The 23,172-nt window shown below is 35.7% G+C and overlaps 1 protein-coding gene across 1 annotated transcript in view; it reads right to left on the bottom strand.

The window, feature by feature from the left end:
- LOC136030339 (serine/arginine repetitive matrix protein 1-like) overlaps positions 1–23,172 on the bottom strand; it is a 67,897-nt gene that overhangs the window by 17,167 nt on the left and 27,558 nt on the right. The window contains exons 6-12 of the mRNA XM_065709256.1: positions 21,326–22,120; positions 19,571–19,840; positions 17,276–17,551; positions 15,013–15,132; positions 13,191–13,301; positions 11,176–11,254; positions 6,295–6,507 (exon numbers count right to left, since the gene is read on the bottom strand). Of these exons, the coding sequence (XP_065565328.1) occupies positions 6,295–6,507; positions 11,176–11,254; positions 13,191–13,301; positions 15,013–15,132; positions 17,276–17,551; positions 19,571–19,840; positions 21,326–22,120 (1,864 nt within the window). The remainder of the gene's footprint in view (positions 1–6,294; positions 6,508–11,175; positions 11,255–13,190; positions 13,302–15,012; positions 15,133–17,275; positions 17,552–19,570; positions 19,841–21,325; positions 22,121–23,172) is intronic.

Raw genomic sequence — 23,172 nt, 5'->3', positions numbered from 1 at the left:
ATTCTGCTTATCTTTCCCACCAAGTTTCATTTTGATCCCTCCACTCTAAACGTTTTGCAAGATTTTAGGTCCCTCTCCCAACTTCCCCAAATGTCACCAGATCTGGTCAGGATTTAAAATTAGAGCTCTAAAGCACAAGATCCTTCTAAATATCAAATTTCATTAGGATCCGATCACCCGTTTGTAAAGAACGGGTGATCGAAAAGATCAGAATACCGGTTCGTAAGTTAAAATACCTCATTTTTTCTATTTTTCCGATTTAACTGTCCCCCCCACTCCTCCCCTAGATGGTCGAATAAGGGAGACGACAATTTCTAATTTAATCTGGTCTGGTTCCTGATACGCCTGCCAATTTTCATCGTCCTAGCTTACCTGGAAGTGCCTAAAGTAGCTAAACCGGGTCGACAGAAAGACAGACAGACCAACAGAATTTGCGATCGCTATATGTCACCTGGTAGATACCAAGTGTCATAAAAACTTTAGCATAAAGAGCGAGCGCTGAGAAGGGAACAGCTCCTTTCATACACGGAGTAATTTCTATTCGTTTTAAGTTTTAATGTCGCTCCTTACTTTCAGTTAAAAAAACTAGCTTTTTTTTTTATTTAATTTCTAAACGTTTTTCAATTGATACATGTTTGATTTTGGCTCTCCGCACACAAGTTATTAAAATGAAATTTGCATATTAATTCTTTTTTTGACTAAATGACTTTCTCTTAGTTTTCATCAGACGATTTTGATAAAAAAAAGGGGTGGGGGAGGAGGCCTAGTTGCCCTCCAATTTTTCGGTTACTTAAAAAGGCAACTAGAACTCTTAATTTGTAACGAACGTTTTTATTAGTAAAAAATATACTTAACTTAAGAATTAACTTACGTAACGAACTTCTATATTTGTATATTTTTATTATGCATATGAGGGGGTTTGTCCCAATTCTTTAAGAATGACCCCTGAATAAATAGTTGAAATTACTAAAAACACATAATCTCAGTTCGTTTTAAGTATTAACGCTGCTCCCTCCAATTTTTTGGTCTCTTGAAAAGGACACTAGAACAAATAGTTTCCGTTAGAGTGAGCCTTCTTGTGACATTCTAGGACCACTTGGTCGATATGATGACCCCTGGGGAAAAAAAATAATAATAATAAACACGCACCCGTGATCAGTCTTCTGGGAAAAAACACGAAGTTCCACATTTTTGTAGATAGGAGCTTGAAACTTCTGCAATAGGGTTCTCTGATACGCTGAATGCGATGGTGTGATTTTCGTTAAGATTCTATGACCTTTAGGGGATGTTTCCCCCTATTTTCTAAAATTATGCAAATCTTCTGAGGCTCGTAGCGTTTGATGAGTAAGACTAAATTTTATGAAACCTATATATTTAAAACCAGCCTAAAAATCTGATTTTTTTAATATATCTCTTAATATCAAAATTCCGTTTTTTAGACTTCCGTTTACTATTGAGCCGGGTCGCTCCTTACTACAGTTCGTTATCACGAACTGTTTGATCGACACTAAAGATCCCTTAGTTGAGAGAACTTAGTAATAATATTAACATTATTATTTTTTGGATAATTGTTAATTATGACAGATAATACTGCATTAACTTACTTGAAAGCAAAGGGTTTTAATTACTAAACGGAAGTTATCATCTCTTATCGGAACCGATAAGAGATGCACACAGGAAAACTTCAAATGGATTTGGATACAAGTATAAAGCTTTCAGGAAATGAATTGTAATGAAAATAAAATTTATATTTAGGTCTTCGAGTAAGGGGTTTGATTTTGGTTACTTTCCTTTCGCAAAATGGTCCAATTGCTATTGTTCAGTCAAACAAACATTTTCACAAGAATACACGTCAAATATATAACAAGAAAAAACATTCGCAGGATTAGTTCCAGATAAAATGGCCAGAATATTCAGACAGCAAAATATTCAAAAATAATTATGTTGCTATTTAGCATTGTTTTTCAGCCCCGCCCCCTTGCAAAAAAAAATGTCTCAGGAAACCCATGCCCAAAATAGCCTTGATATCTGATTTTTTTTTTTTTTTTTTTTTTTTTTGTGCTTCATGTGGTAAATACTATCGCCTTCTTACAGAACATTAGGGTTACGGGAATGGACGTGGCTAAGGATCAATTTTTTTCGTAATTACATAATACTTTGCGAAATTAGATTTAAACTCCGTTATGGGGGGGGTTCAGTTTTCTAGGGGGGAGGAACTGTATCTTTGCCCCTAGATATGCTGGTTGACAGAGTCCTTCTTTAGTCGTGGACAATTTTACCCTTTCTACAATTTAAAAATTACATGCGATGAAGAAGAATTAAAAGAGAACTGGACAAAACACAATATTTCATGTAAAGGTGGTATAAAGTTAATTAAAAAGTAAAATCATAAAAGTTTAGGTTACGAATAAAACAATAGAAAATTCAAAGGCTTCAAAGGTAACATTTGGCTTCAATTTGATCATATAATGATAACATAAATTACAAATAATGAATTAAATGACTAGCCTATTTAAGTTCTGCCCTTTTGCCTATCATGTCATTGGGTTTACGAAAGAAACAATATTTTCACCAGTTTGTAGCGACGCTTTTTTTGTTATTTTACTATTTGTACCAAAATATTCAGTGTGGGAAGCAGCTTTTATTTATTCTTTGGCTTTGTTTATTTGGGAAATATTAGTTTTTTAAGCATAGAAGAACAGATAATCAACTGAAATTTCTCATTTCAAAGGGCCTATCTTTGATATACGGACCATTATAAAGTATTTGCTGAAAAATTAGAGAACAATAGAAACAAAAACCAATAGCCACCATTTAGGCGAAAAACCTAGAAGGAAGGTTATTCGATTAACTTATAACAATCAAAATAAGCAGAAATGAGTTTAGAAAACTCGACTAACATTACTAAAGACAAAAATTAACATCGTCAAACAAGCCCAAACAAAAGCCAAATACAAAACCAACAATAGAGCACGTGACCCAATTAATTTTACACGTTATAGGTGCTATTAGACTTCTTACCTGCACTATGAAGCAGCAGAATAATTAGGGATAGTCGCACCATGACAAGGAAGCCCAATAGGTAAACCATGATTAGCATCATCTTTGACGAGGGAGGAGGCTTTAAATGGGATGGGCAGAGAGGATTGTATGCGAGGGAACTGTTGTTCAGATACCAATACTGATGTTTAATTGTAGCACCAGTTGTTAAATAATAATCAGCTCATCAACGGGATTGAAAAAAAAACATCTGATAGGACATCTTCTAAATTCAAGATTTCTTCTCGTCGCTCAACTATGTTCGTTCCGACTTCTTCAATGCACCTTCATCCTCTTTATTCTTCTTCTAGTCACTATTTCAAATGGGACATACAGCCAATCAGCTTCTTAAATCACACAAATCAGATCATCCATAGGTTTCTGTTTTTGAAAAAATAAAAATATATCTTCTAGGACATCTTCTAAATTCAAGATTTCTTCTGGTCGCTCAATTACGTTCATTTCGATTTCTTCATTACATCTTCGTTCTCTTTAGTTCTTCTTTGTGTCATTATTCTAAATAGGAGCTGCAGTCAATCAGCTTCGAAAATCACGCCAATCAGCTCATCAGTAGGTCTCAATTTTGCCCAAAATTTGACTTATAATATTCCAAGTTGAAAATTCTGTTTCGGCACTTCATTTCGTCTCCATCAATTTTTGCTTTTTCTACGGGCTGAGCTTCTAACTTGGCCACGCGTCAATTAGACTATCCACGGATTGAATCAGTCCATATTGAATCAATGTCTGAGAAATATCTTAATACTGCACAATTTATTTTATTTGGTATAAAGGTTGGATCATGGTGACCTATGCGCCGTCTGCAGACCAATCTAAGACTTAGGCACATACTTGTTAAATTATTTTATGTTGGAAACTAATGATACAAAAGTTAAGTACATTGCTCATCCTTGGATATTAAAAAATAATGGCTAATACGTCCTAGCCAAATTCAGTGGTTGGATCATAGTTTGAGAGCTCGTGACTTGACTGTTCAATCTAACATCAGCATCTTGTATTTTTATCTGAAAGCGGCCTTTCCTCTTCTTCTGGATTACCTCCGTAATGTTTATTTAAAAGTTGGTGGCATATGATGCATATTGGGAGGAAAATATGAAAGGTAAGCCAAAACCACAACAGTTCTTGAGAATTCCTGGATTTATCTCCTTCAGTTCGTGCCGCAATAATTCAATTAAGGCATATCTGTTGTTACTAAGGATCTAATGTGCAATCAATACTTGCACTTCAAATTTTAAAAATCATCAAATTGATTATTTAATGTCTAATATGAACAAAAATTCTAGCATCTTCCAATTCAGTGGGAGTGAGTTTTTGCAATAGTACTTGGAATGTCCCGCAGTCTCAAATTTCATTAAAACATATATTTAAAGCCAGTTTATAGTAACAACTCTCGGATATTCAGCAAAATTCAGTACACAAACAATGAAAAATATCCCTGAGACTATAAAAGGACAGCTTATCAATTTCAATACGTGCTTAAGTTGAATAGAATTACTGAATTTGCCATCATTTCATTCTTCAAGACATTTCCTATCTGACTCAGCACACACTACTTTCGATTCCTTTTTAGTCTTCAATGCAAGGGTGACTCTAGATTATCTGACTTTATTCTTGCGAAGTAGATTTAAAAGTCACCTTCGTCATAGCTGACTTCGGAGTACTGGTAATCTATACAGTGACTACGACAGCGATAAGCCTTAGTAGTCTTTGGTAAATACTATTTTGTTTTAAGCCGTGTATAATATTCTTAATTGGTTTAGATAATCATTGTTTCCAGGCAGCTCAAATTTTCTTGACTAGGATTTCAAAAAGGAGTAAATTCTACGACTTTGATCATGGGTAAGGTAAGCGTCAGAAGTTTCATTTCGAAAACAAATCCACTGCACAAATTCAGCTGTTTATCCAGTAGCATCTTAGACACCTACGGTGTCTAGCAGTTCACCAGAGTCCCTTTGAAGGCCGAGCTGTTGTCTTGCAGGTGAGACAGCATGAAAGCTTCAGAAAATTTTTCAGAAAGTTCTTGCAACATTCTAAGCTATGATGTAGTCTGTTGGAGAATACACATAGATTTGACAGTTTTGATCTATAGCACGGCAATGGATTTTCCAAAATCCTTCAACATCACAAAACTCTTAGCTCCAGCCGTCAACAAATATTTTCCATGAGACTGTTCAAATCTCCCCCATCCGTTTCTTCGATTCACTTACTTTCCTTCTATGTGCTTGTTTCCTGCTACCTGTTTTGCCCTTGTCCTGGATTAAACTGGACTTAGATGAGTATCTTCGATAAGCAATATTTTTCGGAATAAGTTTTGCATTTGTTCTTCTTCATATACAGAGTATTAACTAATTCCATTAGACATCTATCAATAAACAGATTGATCACCGAACAAGGCGTTTCTTCTTTAAAGCAAAAAACGTTTCTCTTCTTCCAAAGTGTAACTGTTAAAACCATCTCTTATGGAAATAGAAAACAAATCACTTTTTGATTTTTCATAGGAAATATCAAGTTCTATATTGAGCGCAGTGACATTGATAGGCAGATAAATGTTATAGTAGCCTCGCATGAGTGAGTTTTGGAACTAAACATTTTTAATTTGAATGGGTTTGGTGCGAAAAAAGGGGGGACTTCCCATAAACATGAAATATCCAGAAGCTCACTGACTTCTTGCTTCAATACAGTCCGTCACACATCAGGATAAATAGCTTGAATTTGAAATAACAAAACTTCTTGTTTCCGATTTGAAGATCTTCTGCAACTAAATTATTATGTGAGCCAAGTTCTTTTTTTAGCTGGCAAGTTCCCAGCTAACTACTTTAAGTTTAGGTTCTTTTAAATAGCTATACTCACACACTCGAAAATTACCAAAAAGCTTCAGATATGCGATAGCCCACGAAACCCTTTCTTTTCTGATTTGAGACTAATTGACAAAAGAATATTAACTGGCAAGAACTTTTTAGCAATGCTTCGTACTTAGGGACGTCATTAAAATATTATGTGACACATGGCTTTGTCAGTAACCTTCTACTGGCTAAGATAGGCTCAAACTGAATGAAGGAAGGAAAATATCCAACTTGGTTCCACTCGCGAATTACGAACAGCATTTGACCAATCAACGTAGGAGTAAAATCTTGGAGGAGTAAAAACGTATCATATCTACCGATCCAACGCCGAATAAAAGATACTTCATCCACCAATTAGCTTCGACGAAATCTGAAATATATAAACACTGAATACCTTGCAGGATCTCGTAATAGTTAGCACGTCTAAATGCGATATTTTCACGTCCGATCCAACTGCAGTTTCCAAACCCACCCGGTTGAAGAAAACGGGAAGGGTCAGCTCCCTATGCTCTACTTGACTAATGGACTCTTCAGACTCCGATTCAGCTACCTCCTCAGTCGGATTGTCAATTATTAAGGAACCTGGTCTTTCCTCTATTTCCAACTCCTGTGAAAAGAATAAACAAATACTTTAAAGCATGCACGGAAACTCAGCACCACAGCAAGATTATCGTAAAACAGGGGAACTAAAAACTTCGAAGTCAACCCATAATTTCTAGCAAAAGTTTTCCTTCTAAGCATTCTGAAAGCTTAATGAATTGACGATATTTCATGTCAAATTTTACGATAGCCTTTCCCTCCCTCGATCAAGAGAAAAAGTATACCCGAAGTAAAAGCTCCAGAGAGATTATTTAGATATGCACAAGCAGAGGAGGGAAGCTAATACTGAATTTTCGAAGGGAGAAGGAGAAGCAGCACACAAAATAAAACTGATCAAAGCTGACGAGCCTTAAATATCGTAAACCATCTTATAGCAATAGAATCACTTAAGAATATATTTTTCCCAATTGTAAGTCGTTCTAATAAGAAGAAAGTCAAGGATCCATTGCTACAACTAGGAAATAATTTTTTCAACATTGGCATAGCCATGCTGTTTATATGAGCATTCTTAGTATAATGTTTGTTCCAAAACTTTCGATGTAGAGACATTGAAGAAATTCTTATAGCAGATTTTTAATGGAAAACTACTCAGTTTAGAGACCGTAAACTCTGAAAAAAATTTATTTATGTTGCAAAGTTATCTTTTACTGGTGATTATAGACAAAACAGATCAGGTAATATAAGCAAAACAGGACACCAAAACTGATCGACACGTTCACGAACAATTTAACTCTTCAATAGGGATAGGTTGTAAACTTTCAACTTATTAAAAAGAAAGAGCTGACACATACTATCCCTTTCCCCCCAGTAGTTTCTTTCCCATGACAAACTAGGGCCTTCCACTTACCTTCTGAGCATACTACTATATTTTTCACAGTTAAAGACAAAATAAAAGGATAAAGATTCTCCAGAGCCATTGCTGGCGCATAGGGCGTCGAATCGACGTTTCAGTTGCTGGTTGTTTTTACAGGAACAAGTAGCAAGCTTGTCGCCCAAACAGTTAAAGAGAGTGAACAAATATGTAATTCAGATTTTACTTGTTATGCTTTGCGACCTGAATATCAAAGATACGGTTTCCATGACATGTTTGTTCCCTAGGGGATTTAGAAACGATCTTTGGCTAGAATTAATAAAACTGGGACTAAGTATTTGTCAATAATGTATACAGTTTTTTCCATCCTTTTTTAAAGAGTATTTTTTATTCCTACAAGATTAAAGCTTTACTCTGTGCAAAATTGCTAATAATATTTTTTGTTAGTGAGACGAGATATATCATGAAGCCAGTTGAATCTCTACATCAAGGAGGCACACTCGTGCCTCTATAAAGAGGCGACACACGACAATGTTAAGCGATCTTCGGTTCCAGTGGTCGCAGACGGATGGGGAGGGTTGCATTTCGTAGCCCGAGCTCCAACTAAGAAACCTGCAAAATTTCATCCCCCTCCAACTTTTTCTTCATGGGGAAAATCTGGCCGAAAGTTTCGACCTGTCAACCCAAGCCCCCCTTTAACGTTGTCCGATCGGGCTGAAATTCACAAGTTAAGGTCCCCTAGGGCCCAGGAGCTTATCCGCGAAGTTTCAGCTTGATCCGATAACTCCTTCCCTGTTTTCCAGAAACCACGCATAGCCACTTAAAATTCATTTACTTTTTTTTCCTAGACGCCTACAGGTCACATCCGACATCGGATCTGGGTGTACGAAGACTCATTCGATGCGGAATTCTCCGAGTAAGTGCCCATGAAAGTTTCGTAGGAAAATCTTAACCCCCCGAAAGTTTCGACCCTCCAACCCCCCCCCCACCCCTTTTAACGTTGTCCGATCGGGCTGAAATTCACAAGTTAAGGTCCCCTACGGCCCAGGAGCTTATCCGCGAAATTTCAGCTTGATCCGATAACTCCTTCCCTGTTTTCCAGAAACCACCCATTAGCTATTCAATTAACGGATTTCTCTCCATAAGAGCCCATGTTAATTTGAAATTTTTAAAAGCTATTGAGAAGTTATATTTACACACATGCAAGTTATTAGCTCAGTTGGTAGAGCGTGAGACTTTTAATCCTCGGGTCAAGGGTTCAAGTCCCTTACGGGCGGTTTTTTTTCACAACATCAAAAAAATTTTGATAACACCTGGACAGCTTATCATTTGAGAGATAACAGAATATTAGCTTCTTATGAGCAAAAGAAACATTTCGGTCATTCTATCTATTTTTTTTTCTATTTTATACAATGATTTAAAAGCGGGGGGGGGGGGTTCCTCTCCTAATTCCTGTACGAGGAGTACAGGAATTATTAAATTACATCCACCATGGATTGTAGAAAAACGTACAGAAATAATATGAAAAAAACTTCGTTTTCTTAAAGAGTTAAAGAGGCTGCGTCCCAAAGTCGAACCTTAAAACGTACAGGAATTAGAAGAGGCAGTTGGGGGGCTGCCGCCCCCCAAACCCCCAGCTTTTAAAGACTCTTTTGTACAGGTTTTTTTTTGTGGGGGGACTTCATTGTTACTAATTACTAGTTTCGGCGCAATGGTTCTCCTGTCCTCTTGTGTTTAACATTTTTCGAAGTCATTCCATTATTCATTCATTTCAATGTTTTGTTAATTAAAAGAGGGCCTTTCCCAAGCCAAGAGCGGGGGGTTAGCAAAAAAACAAAAAACCTGTAACAAAAGAGTCTTTAAAAGCTGGGGGTTTGGGGGGCGGCAGCCCCCCAACTGCCTCTTCTAATTCCTGTACGTTTTAAGGTTCGACTTTGGGACGCAGCCTCTTTAACTCTTTAAGAAAACGAAGTTTTTTTCATATTTCAATATAGAAGCCAAAGTGATTTAACTGATTTTAACAAAAGGGATAGATTATTCACTTCCATTGTTAGAAAAACCTGCTAGCAAGCTTGAAGATTAACTTTTCGAGAGGATTTAAAATCTCTGAATACGATAATTTTTTTAGGCACAGTAGTTGCACATGGCTTAACAGTTATTATAACTTTTTTCCAATGGCCAATTAAAAAGTCCAACTATGATTAATTCTGACAAAGAGTCGGTTCAAAGTGCCTTGGGGACCGCCATAGTTACACGGACCATACCCTCCCAAGTCCCTGTTGTAAAATATAACGAGCGAAACCAGAATTAGATAAATAGACCTACTTTGCCTACTTTGGATGTGAAACAAAATTTACCTTTTACTTATCAACTGGTTATTTTTGACAACCAGTAAAATGATTTTTTTTTTATTTTTTTTGTACAACTTCAGATATTGTGAAACCTAAGAAAATAAATCTATTATTCGAATTCTATACAATTGTACTAAAAAAATAAAACAAATAGCCGGGGACAAGGCCGTATTCAGTAGAGGGGTTAAGGGGTTTGATCCCTCCGAAATGTCTGTCCGACTCATAAAAACTTAATAAAAATGCATAAAATATGTTTTTTATACCCTCTTCCCACAAACAAAATACTCCCCACCCCCAAAAAATCCTGGATACAGCCTTGGCTGTATCCAGCGTAGGATAAGCATAGAGCCAAAATTAGCATAGGATAACTTAATATCATTTTAAAAGGTTCAGCTTCATTGGGAGGATAAAAACAAGCTTCTAGGAAATTATTATGGACAGAAGACGGCCTCTAGATGTGATGTCGTGTATGTTGTTTTCCGATATTTGGAATTTTTGGAACAGGCCAAAGATCTATGGAAGCACATTTAATGCGAGCTTGGCCCTATTTGCTCGTGATAGACATTTATGAAAATTAGTATCATACACTTTAGCAGTAATGATTAATTAGTGTGATCTAGTAGTCAGGGAAAAATAGATAACTTACTTTCTCTACACTCAAGGCTTCATATAAAAGGTTCAGCTTCATTGGGAGGATAAAAACAAGCTTCTAGGAAATTATTATGGACAGAAGACGGCCTCTAGATGTGATGTCGTGTATGTTGTTTTCCGATATTTGGAATTTTTGGAACAGGCCAAAGATCTATGGAAGCACATTTAATGCGAGCTTGGCCCTATTTGCTCGTGATAGACATTTATGAAAATTAGTATCATACACTTTAGCAGTAATGATTAATTAGTGTGATCTAGTAGTCAGGGAAAAATAGATAACTTACTTTCCCTACACTCAAGGCTTCATATAAAAGGTTCAGCTTCATTGGGAGGATAAAAACAAGCGTCTAGGAAATTATTATGGACAGAAGACGGCCTCTAGATGTGATGTCGTGTATGTTGTTTTCCGATATTTGGAATTTTTGGAACAGGCCAAAGATCTATGGAAGCACATTTAATGCGAGCTTGGCCCTATTTGCTCGTGATAGACATTTATGAAAATTAGTATCATACACTTTAGCAGTAATGATTAATTAGTGTGATCTAGTAGTCAGGGAAAAATAGATAACTTACTTTCTCTACACTCAAGGCTTCATATAAAAGGTTCAGCTTCATTGGGAGGATAAAAACAAGCTTCTATGAAATTATTATGGACAGAAGACGGCCTCTAGATGTGATGTCGTGTATGTTGTTTTCCGATATTTGGAATTTTTGGAACAGGCCAAAGATCTATGGAAGCACATTTAATGCGAGCTTGGCCCTATTAGCTCGTGATAGACATTTATGAAAATTAGTATCATACACTTTAGCAGTAATGATTAATTAGTGTGATCTAGTAGTCAGGGAAAAATAGATAACTTACTTTCTCTACACTCAAGGCTTCATCTTCGGCAGTTTTTTGTGGTGTCACAATCTTCTTGTCTGCTTTCTTGGTTTTCTTCCTGCAAGAAAGTACAAAATTAGAGCGTAAGAACATACAGGACCAAACACTGCGAGGCTGACTTTTTTTCACAGACCCCACTGCCTTTCTTTAACGAAACAAATAAGAGTTTCAAAATGGACAAGTCCTTTATTAGACAGTGAAAACACAAAGCCTTTCTTTGACAAAACGAATAAGAGCTTCAAAAGGAATAATTCCTTTATTAGACAGTGAAAAGCACTGCGACTTTAACACAATTATGTAGTTAAAACCATGAGAAACACGGGCCAATCAGTTCATTAGACCATTTACGAATATAACGTGAAAAAAAAACACCAAAATCCACCCTCCCATTCGGCAGGTTGCGCTTACAGTATTCTAACAAATAAAAACCCTAAAAACTACAATTAGTTGCGATTACATATTTCTTTGCTTTTTTTTAAATGTAAAACACAGGTAATACACTTTCTGTAAAATATTATGTATCTGTAAAATTAAATTTTGAGTCAATCCTTCCAGCATCTATGATTATTATATCCAAAGGATTGCATGCTACCAACTGAAGACAAACAAAAATTTCTCTTGCATCTACTTTTTTTTTCACTCAGATACATATTTAGAGTTATTATTGGCTAAAAGGACAAGGAAAGCGATTTACTTCTGCATACAAATGAAGAAGATGTAGAACCTTATTAGAAAATGCACCGGCGTCATCCAAGACTCCAAAAAAAAAATACCATTTGTTTCATATTAATTACAGGTGGGTACAAGTTATTTACTCAACATTTACGCCACAGTAGATATATACGATAGAATCATTCCCTATCTCAACCATTATACCAAGCTGGACCGAGATGGAAGTGCTCGCGAGAATGTTAAAACATGAGCGACATAAGATTTTTTTATGGGTAGACAAGTCAGATTTCTCTGGAACGCGAAATTTGGCTTCACCTTCGTAATATTAAATTTTAAAGAATCTAATTTTAAATCAATTTATTCCAATACATATATAAAAATCGGTAATTAGTAGTGTAATGTTATTACTAGATGTTTTTAGAAATTACAAGTAGGTTTCGAAGTCTCAAGTTGGTTCCAAAGGCATTTTGGGAAAGTTTCTGCGAAAAAACGTGTTCCAGGTTAATATACACTGAATTGTTGATGGACGAGGATATGGGCGGAGCTTCTATATGCGCAAAAACTCTAGTTGCCAAATATTTTTGAGTCTTGATTCTACTGTATATTATTTATATACAGTGATTTATACTGTCATATTTATGGGCATTTCTCGGTTTCTTAACTTATCTTTCTATTTATAGCTGGTGGAAGTAATGCTAAATTTTTTTTTTTTTCTTCTTTTGTAAAAATAGCATTATTACACATAGACGGTTTTGACCCGATGACGGCGATATGGGCGAAGGAGCAGATTTCCACACATTATGAAAGTGTGCATAGCAATATCTCATCTACTGCCTCCTGATGTTAGAAATAAAAAAGACGTTTTCGTCTCAAATACTTAAGCTTAATGTTGAACTTAAAACCTTGGTCAGTTTACAATAAAAATTGAAAGAAGTTGTTTCATAAGTATAATTTTTTTCTATATAAGTTTATATAACTTGTCGGTTGCACGTGATCTGAAGAAATGAGCATTGTATGTAACTTGCTACCTATATGATGCATTTCTTTTACTATTACTTTTATTTTTCGTTGTTTTTATAGTAACAAGTTTCAGCAAACCCGAATGAAAAGATGTGCAGGGAGCAGCATAATTCCGACTGCTTTCCGAAATTGTTCAATGGGAAATGTACATTTTTCTTTGTTTACCACTTCGATTTTTGATTAACTCCAAATTTTTAATTTGTTTAAAGGCAGACATTAATTTTCAATAAATGCAAGATAGTAATCTAATCAGTTAGTACCAATAACTCTAGTGTTGAAAATAAATCAAAACCATAACTCACTTTGATTTCAATGCTTCGTCTTCTTCTGAAGATGAGGTTGTTTCACTAGTTGCCGTACTCTCCGAATCACTCAAACTCCCACTTTCCGATGTTGACGACTCGGAGGATGATCTATAACAAAAAATAGAGTATATACAAAAATTACAGAAAAAAAAAATTCGTCCCGAATAGCCTTGGTAGAGGTATTTATTGCTATTAGAGATACAAAGTCAAATTAGGGCAAGTTCTAGCGTTACTGCATTCCTTTTTATGTCAAAACTCAAGAGACACTCAAATCTTAAACACTAAAAACTCAAGAAACAATATGATTTTATATGAATGATATGTCGAATCGTCTCATATCATTTCATATAAAAATAAATTATTTGAATGTCATTTAAACCTAGCAGAGTGGTTAGCACGCTAGACTTGAAATCCTGAGGATAGGGGTTCGAGTCCTGGTGTTTTTGGTTATTTGGTTTGGAATGGGGTTAATGGTGTGATTCTGTAAGGTCAGCCAGAGTCGACCCAGTCCTAAATGGGACATCTGAAGAAATCAGAGGGGAAAACAAGGAAAACGTCGAATTATTTGCCCCAGCCGCGTATTTCACTTCCGGGCGAAGGCATTGAATCAGGAGATCGGTACCAACACTAAGCAGATCATTGGTCACCATTTGAAAAAGTTTTAAGCAAGTTTTTATTATATCAAAGTAGCTGAAGGCAGAATTTTTGGATGTGATCAGCCGCTACAGAAAATACTATTAATGATATATTTTTCAGCTTATAAGAAAATAAGTGGCATTTTAAAATGGTGGTACAATTTTTTTTAAAGAGGAGATTTCAACAAAGACCACCCTTAAGTCAACAAATGTGTAATGACTTTAAGCACCGCCATCAAATTATAGTGAAGTGGCAATCAAATTACAAACGCTTGTAACTCAGCACAATTTTTTTTCAAGCCAAAGTTTCATTGTAAGCATGTTAAAAGTTTATTGCTTTTATTTTGGTAGACAAGAAACATTTGGTACCTAATTTTGCTTGTATAAACATTTGAAAAAATAAAAGGTTCTTTAAAATTGAAAGTAATAGATTGGTACATATCCCAAACTGATACAATAAAATATCCCAGTTGATATTGTGGAAACTAAACTTTTATTAAAAAAAAAGAAAAAAAAGTAATACGCAATAACGAAGACTGAAATTTTTTGTCACTATATTACAACATATAATCTTACAATACTCATCATCTTTGACCACACCTAAGCAGTTTTGAGCAGAATTCTCCCCAATTGGTCCAAACCAGAATTCTTTTCACTTAGATTAATTTTGCATCTGAAAGACTCCATATGTGGCCAATAGGCTTATATTTTTCAAATTCAATAATGAACTTCAATAAAATATAATATATACAACACCCATAGACCAGAAATTGTTGATACAGTTTCTTATTTTTCTATTTGGAAAATCTTCAAGTGCTAAAGACTTCAAAATAAAAGCATTTTGTCCAACTCCCTCTTCCCTGGGCCCGTCTTATGTTTATTTGTATCTGACAATAGCGATAATATTTTTTTGGTACTTTCATAATTATGAAGTTTTTAGGATAGTACCACATTATCATCCGTACTGTCACGTTTAATCGTGAAAATATCTCAAGATTTTTGGGGAAAAAATGAGCTAAAATTCAAGACTACAAACGTACTTTTCCGAAGCATCCAAAAAACTCCAGAAAAAATAATATTACCTCCTAAATATCTGGAATTGTTTAAAGATAGACAAACTAATTTGCTTAAATTATGACATACCCTCTAAACCAAACGACCATTATGGAATAAACATTACTTACTCTTCCTTTTTAACCTTCTTCTTCTTTTTCTTTAATTCATCTTTCTTCTTCTTCATTTTCTTTGGTTTCACTTTACTTGATAAAGTCTTCTTTGGTGCCTTCTTTTCTTTCGACTTTTTCCTAATAAAGAAGAGACAAAACATTAAAAAAAAAAAAAAAACATCAAAATGTTAAATTACATTTATCTTAGACAAAACGGCACAAACTTCACTGTTTAATATAAATAGTAATTGACTAATTAGAAAAAGTTAACCAAGTTCTACCGCTCAAGCAGTATGCAAAGGGTAAACATTGATAAACTGACAACAGATCTGGCGAAATGTACACGTTATGTTGAAAATGTTATCTCAAATAATAACTACTGGAAATTAAATTGGGTCTTAATTTTTAAGCTTGGTTTCACAAGCCAACTCATTTTATTCCTCTCCTTCACAAGGAAAGAGATAAACGCCAATAGCAGGTTATTTTGCCTCTTTATTTATCTGGCTACAACACAGGGTTTTGATTGGGAGTTAATGCAATACGCAATTCTGCCACCACACACTTTAAGCTATATGGGGGTAACTAGTACATTAGTCTTTTTTTAAGTATCTCAATTGACAATTCAAAAAACATTGACATCATTGGTAGAGAGGCAAAAAATCAGAAATGCATTGAATGAATAAGTAATTTTTTACTTGGAGTAAGGAGGTTTGAGGGCAATAGTCTTCTCGTATCGGGGCTAAAAAAAAATCTTGATAGTTTGACCAGCTGATAGGCAAGTACGAAACAGGGGAGAATGGTGTATCCCCCAATTAAATAGGCAACTATTTAGTAACAGGGCTCTTTATTCAAATCTAAAATATATAATGGTTTGATCTCTTGAGGAGGAAGGAGATGACACCAGATGGTAATGATCTGTTCGTATTCTTTGTTTGATTATATCCCTTGATCATAGAAGTGCTTAATATTAAGGTGGTGGCCTTGGCAGCTATTAGGTATGCCATTTTATTAATACCTTTATGGCTAGGAACACGTTGGAAGTATATCCAATTGCCTTTCCAGTAATTCTACTAAAGAGAGATACTGAAGATTGAGAATCCGTTAAATAAAGTTTAACTTTATTCTGTAACTTCCGTAAAATTTGTTCAGAAATACTAAAAGCTGCAAAACATTTTGAGAGAGTGAGAAAGCGAAAGAGATAATAACGGATAACAAGGGAACACAAGTTCAGCTTTGTTTGGCGAAGCCATTAGCAAACAACTATTCAAATGACTTATACCAATGTATCATTATGTATCATTTATTAATGCCAGAAAGATCAGAAAAATGAATAAAAATTTGTCAGAAATGCTAAAAGCTGCAAAGCATTTCGAAAGAGTGAGAAAACGAAAGGGATAACAAGGGAAATAGCAAAATAAGTTGACAAAATGTGATGGCATAAAAATAAAGACGAAATGCAATGAGTGAGGCAGTTTTCCCCTCTATTCAGAAAGCAGGAATTGAGACCTATTTCAAATTAATAACAAAATAGTGAAACCGTTAAACCAATGTGAAAAACAAGACAAATAGACCTCCACAGGCATTGAATAAGATTTTACAATTGTGAGTCCTTTCTTTCACTTTTTCTCCTGTTCAGTAGCTCAGGCCCCATTTCCACCGAATAGCTTCCATCGATCAAAACTACCCAGGTCGCAGTCATATTAATCCGACATTTTAAACATTCAAAAACGTAAAAAAAAAATGAAGTAACAAAAACAATTGAAAGACACACTTTGAAAAGGATATCAAGACTGATTGAAAATAAACAGAGGAAAAAAAGAAAAAAAAGCGAACGCAGGCAAAAACATTTCTTTTTTCGTTTCGCTGATAAAGAACGCAACCATTTTTATATTTACTCAGAACATAGTCGGTCTACATACACGCATTATAGGTAGTTTTTTTCCTCAGATGATGTCTAAAATTAAAAATATACCTTGCTTTTCGGCTACTGGTAGTCACCTGATTGCCTATAGTCCCAAGCCCCCGATATCACCACAGGATTGAGAATTTAGTTCGCAAGAAGGACCACAGTAGGCCTTTCGTTCGGTTAAATATATTTATCTGGGAATTAGAATGAATCCTGGATAGCTTATATACATTTCACCTCATGTTTGAACATTCAGCATAGGTGCAGATACACAAGTTGGAGCTCAGACACCGTGAGAAGTCCCGGCTTCTGAGCTAATTTGAAAGTTTATTTTAAAAAGTGAACAAAGCAACTGTAATAGAATAATCAGCTTACCTTTCAGATTTCTTAATGTCTCTGTCCTTATTCTTTTTCTTCTCTTTGACACCAGCATTCTTTTTCTTGGATACTTTCCCTGATCTTGACAAGCTTCGTTCTCCTCGAGACTTAGACCGCTGAAGACGTCTTGAAGGCGAGCGGGATCGTTTTGGGCTTTTAGAAATAATTCTTTTAACGGGCGGAGATCGTTTTCTATGTCGTGGTGAGATACTTCTTGACCGACCTCTGGTAATAGGCGGTATGGGAGGGAAACCTCGAGGAACAGGCGGAGGGCTATCAAATAAAACGAAATCACTATTGGTACAAAATTAGAGCAAAGATTAAAAGTGCGACCAATCAGTGATCAATATTCTTAGACTGAGAATAAGTAACGGATGATGGAGACAGAGTGAGGAAAAAACCACAGCATGGGATTATAACACAAAAAGAAAGAAAAGAATGTTATATTTTCCTGATATCCAAAAATAAAGTAGGATTCGTCTTATTTTAGCATAACAAAGTTTCGGCGATGAAATCAAATATCTCAACACTAATGGGAATTGTAAAAAACTTCGACTTTTATAGGACTCCACAGGTGCATGCATATCTAACCCCTGGGAGAGGGGAGAAGCTATAGGCTTCTTCGAGCGAGAGGGTAAAAACGAACTTCCCAACTAGTTTCAAAAGAGATCTCGCTCTTTTTGAGTCATGTTCAGATAAATACCACACCCTGCATTTTTAAAACAGAATTTGCACATAATATACCTTTACGCTTTCAGAAGCATTTAAAGATATAAGATTAGTTGATGACACATTGGCTGCATTATAATAATTAGCAAGATATATTAAACAGTTTACTTGTAACTGTAGTGGGAGGAGAGACTCAAACAAATGCATAGTTTGTTATACAGCCTTGGAACTTCTGTCAGTTATTGATTGGATCAAAAGAAAATAGCAAAGTGACAAGAGTCAGATATTTGACGATTTAACATGGGATAAAAAAAAAGATAGGAAAGGAGAAGAAAATTAATAAAACGAAATGATAGGAAAGGGAAAGAAAAGGATAGGGAAAAAAGTGAAAAACTCACATATTTTTACTAGTGTTTGTCCCCCTCCCCCCATTAAAGGAATGGAGAATGGCAAAGAGCATTGGATAATCTGGATGATAAACCTCTCTTCTATTAAGAATTAAAGCTGGAATATCTCTTTAAGTATCAAATTGCACTTTTTTTTCACGAATTTTTTGTTTCAAATCCAGCCTTCGCAAACTAGGCCTAAGTTAGTATCGGAATATCATACCCAATTCAGTAGACTATCTGATTTCAATCTTATACCGGTTACAGAATCAGCAGGTTATCTCCCTCCCCTTCAAAACACCTGTAAAGGCAACAGGGAACTAGTTTACAGTAACTGACTTCTAAAAAAAACGACTGATATGTTTAGAAACCTTTTAGATTTTTTTCTGGTAAAATTGCATATCAGGAGCTATTTGCACATTAGCATTGTCCCTTTATGCTACACTTTTCCTTTGAATAGCAGGAGGTATATCTTTAACTGTTGTTGCTTTGTGTTTTGACTAAATGACAAATATTCTTTTCTCTGTCCTAGTCTCTATATGTATTTAATATTTGCCAATATATCTACTTTGGTTATGAATATTTTTTCTTGAAAAATTGGAAAATTTACTCAGTTGAAAGAACATATTCTAAAAGCAATTTTTCAAACAAATAGGCTACTTAACCGGATCTAGACGTAAATAAGGAATAAGATGTTAATTTCAAAGGCACGCCATTATTTCCAAGGGACAAAGAAAATGATTTTGCATATTTTAATACAAGATGTTCGACTGGCGACAAGATGTTCAATTTTATACATAAGATTTCATCAATTTTTCAACTCCAATAATTTCAGTTGTTCTTTCTATTAATTTATAGAGTCAAAGTTCAACGTTCCATTGGAGTTAAAAATCCAACAGTTTTTTGTTTTGTTTTTTTTAACAATACCGATAACCATGAAAGATGACTCATGCTTCATTGACAAAATGGTTACAAAAATTATGTGTGGGCACAACAGCAACTAAAAGTGCTCACTGATGCACCTGGGGAATATTGCCTACCCAAGTCGCATTTTTTGTCTGAATCTGTGTAGGACTGCACTCTTTGTAGAGGTATTGCTGCACATGAACATTCTCTTTAGCATAATTTCCCATAGTTTTTAAAATAATCATAATTTTGTACTTTCTTTAGACCAGTACCGTCAATTTTAGATTCAATTGAGGTTTTTTTGAAAAGGTTCTATCATCAAATAAATTACCTAAAACTTCTCTGGTCAGTATACACCTCTCTAAACTCTCTTCTTGGCGACGAATATCTTCCTCGCCACTCTGACTCTGGTGTAATTCTTGCAGTTTGAACAAACCTTCGCTCACTAGGATGCAAAGGCAACATACGCGATCCGTCCGGGTACCGTTCAATTGGTTCAACAAAACGCTGCTCGGGTCCATCAAATCTAGATGGCGATCGCCGACGATCCCACTCTGGTGTAAATTGTCGACCTTCTAAGCGTGGAGACAAGTCCCGAAATCTAAATAGATGGAAAACTGATTGAACTAGATGAGAAACAGTAAATGAATAACCCCGCCCTTTCACCATCAGGAACAGCAGTTACCAAAGGAAAAGTGTGATAATGCGTTTTGAAGTATTTATGAAATTATATGAAATTACTTCCTCCTCCTCCCCATTTTTCATTAATTATTCTACTTATCCCTTTTGAGACTTCGACAACCATGAAATTTAGAATCCAAAAAGAAATAACCTTAAGTATTTCAAGAGAAAATTAGAAAATCAAATTTAGGAAAAAAAGGGTCAGCACTAAAACTGTAAAACCTAAGTTTAATATTGATGTTCTGATCATGGGGATGAGTTTGAAGGTCTGAAAGTCTGTAAATGAGATCAGGAGTTTTTGGTAAGATTCCTGTTACATCAGGAGTTCGCCAAGGAGGTGTACTCTCTCTCAACATTTTTATAGCTTACCTATTCAATCTACTTAAGCGGATACCACCTTCATGTTTTATGGGTTTTTCAGTTGTATCTTATCATGCGTGCACTGATAATATTTTGCTTATCAACTCGTTAAGATTCTTCAAACAGAAATTGGAGTTATTCATTTCACAATTTTACCAAGAAATCGGTTTTAGGCTTTATCACTGAAAAATATAAGCCTCGTAACTAAAAATACGAGTATTTAGCATTTCCCTCCTTCCCATATAATCCCTCTTAATCGTTAAATTCTCTGAATTGCTTTGATGGCTTGGAATCAACATTTGTACATAGCTGAATTCAATTCGAGTACGTACACTGCCTGATAACTAAGGCCTGTTGAAATCGTCAAAAATAGCGGAAGATATAATAGAAAAAACAACTAAATTAAAGCCCAATTTTGGCAACCACGCAGTCCTCTTTATGGCCGGCGTTTATTTTTTTTTGGGGGGGGGGGGCTTTACGATATCGTAATGTTAAAGTTATACATTAGAAATAATGCAACTTTTTATTGCACCCTTCTCGCAGATGCTGCAATAGAAAAATAATATCAGTTTATGGTCCTCCTGATAATTTAAATTGCCCTACCAGACAAGTCCTCAAGCTCAAAGAATATATTTACGCTATACTGGGTGTTAATAACCCGCTTATTCGGGTTGTCACTATAGCGCTATAGATTTTCTGTGATTTTGGTTTAATTCAATTTTGCGGTGTACATATTTTTTTCCCTATTCGTCGGAAAATCCCCTCCTCAACTTGTATAGTGCTGAGAACTAAACAATCATCATTGTTATTATATGTTTTTGCTTAGTATACTAATGTGCTAAGCATGAGAGCAGTATGTAAAGGAAAGAAAAACGAAAATTCAACTACAACAGTAGTTGAATTTTAATGTCTGAGCTATTATATATCTATCCTGCAGTTCTATGTTTACTTTATTGTTGCATATAAAGTATTTGAAACTCACAGGTCTTTATAAGTTTTGAAACGTAATTGTATGCACAGCACGGTATTATGAAAGAATACTTACCTTTCATGGTTGACTGGGGGAAGGCGCCCTCTCTGCAAGTCTCGCTGACGAATTTCTCGCCATTCAGGTCTGTCATCTCTAAAAGTTCCAAATGCATCACCTGACATTCTTCTAATCCTTTCAGGACTCATTCGTAAAGGTGGACTTAGTCTAATAGGACTGACCCTTCGATGCATCTGAGGGGAAAACCTTCTCTCAGGGATAATGCGCCTACCAGGGCTGACTCGTCTGGGAGATGTTCGCCTCCCTGGGCTCATCCGTCTAGGCATATGATTTAGCTTAATATCTAAAAGAGAAGGTAGAGGTGGAGGACTAAAGTGCTGGCGCTGACGTGGGGAATGATCCCGCCGAGGACCAGGACCACGAAGGGGACTCCTATCTCTTGGATGCTTTCCGCCAATAAACTGCTTTCCGGGTCTATTCCTACCTAACGAAGGTTGAGGTAACTTTGTTCTCATTAGACCCTTGCCAACAATCTTGGGCAGGGGTGACAAAGATGGTGTACGAGACCTAATTATTCCACGTGGAAACTTTTCAGCTTCATACCCTCTTTGAAATCGTGGGTGTCTCATATCTCCATCCAAAGAACCGCGACCACCTTCAAATCTCCCATGAGGCCTGGGCGGAAGTTCCTGTCCTCGATGCTGTCGATCAAATGGTCTTGGTACGCGGTTACGTGCTATATCGTGTTTATTCATGGGTTCTTTTCTTAGAACAGATTTGGGGGAAGTCGATCGTCGTGGCTTAGAGCATCCTGGGGAAACAATTTGATTCTTTTTATATGGAGATGATGACCTAAAAAGAAAGACAATTAGTCAAACAAAGATAAAGACTGCACATTTGGCAGAAATGTGACTTATGGTAGTAGCTTCACTATCTTTGGTGTAATCTAAATATTATATAGTCTTTTCCAAACCATTGATAATTATGCTCATGTGGCTTACTTCTGTAAGTAAGAAATTAATAATAGATTTCTAGTTGCTCACTATTTGACCAAAAGTGCAAGGTATTAATCATAGCGGTATATGCCCCATTAGAACCAGCTGACGGAGACGGGAGCGACTCGGATGGGTTTCATACACATTAACAGTAATAAACAGACAAGACCCTAGGCATAAATATGGTATTCTTATCAGGAGATTTAATGCCAGAAATGGCACAAATAGGGGTAAATGGTATCCTAGCACATGTGACTTTGGTGTAGGGAATGAAAATAGCAACTTTTATAGACTGTTGCTTATAGGTATAACAATCTAGTAATAACAAATACGGTATTTGGTCACAAAATGGCCCGTACGTTATCGAGGTACGCAAATGACGGTAAAATAGCGAACTTTATTAATTACGTAATTGTAAATCGAAGATCGGCAGGATCCATACAGATTACTAGGATGCCATTATTGTTTGAAAATTAAAGGCCAGGCTAGAGTTAATTTAAACATTTCAGGATGAGAATCAGAGAAGAGCTTTCTAGGAGCAGTTCGAAATGAAACTGGAGAGTATGCAATTTGACAATGTAGAAGACAGACGAAGTAATTTTAGGAATACAGTTTGCAAAGTATCACAAGATGTCTAAAGGAGAAAGGTCAAAAATACAGCTAGAAATATTAACACAAAATTCTTTAAGCTTGAACGAATAGAGGAGGGGTTTATATAAGATGTTTCTGTATAGATAGATTTTACGAAAATAAGAGTGAATTAAAGGACATAGAGAAGAGAATAGAGAGTGAATTGAAGATATTTCAAATGGAACCAACGGATAAAATTACCGCGGATCTGAAAGATGCCACCAGATGGCACTATACCAAGATATTATATTGACATGTTAACAAATTGAGCGCAAGTAG

Source organism: Artemia franciscana, chromosome 8 (genome assembly GCF_032884065.1).
Source record: "Artemia franciscana chromosome 8, ASM3288406v1, whole genome shotgun sequence".
Classification (NCBI taxonomy): domain Eukaryota; kingdom Metazoa; phylum Arthropoda; class Branchiopoda; order Anostraca; family Artemiidae; genus Artemia; species Artemia franciscana.
Note: the sequence above shows the minus strand (reverse complement) of the source record. Positions and strands in the feature narration are given on the sequence as shown.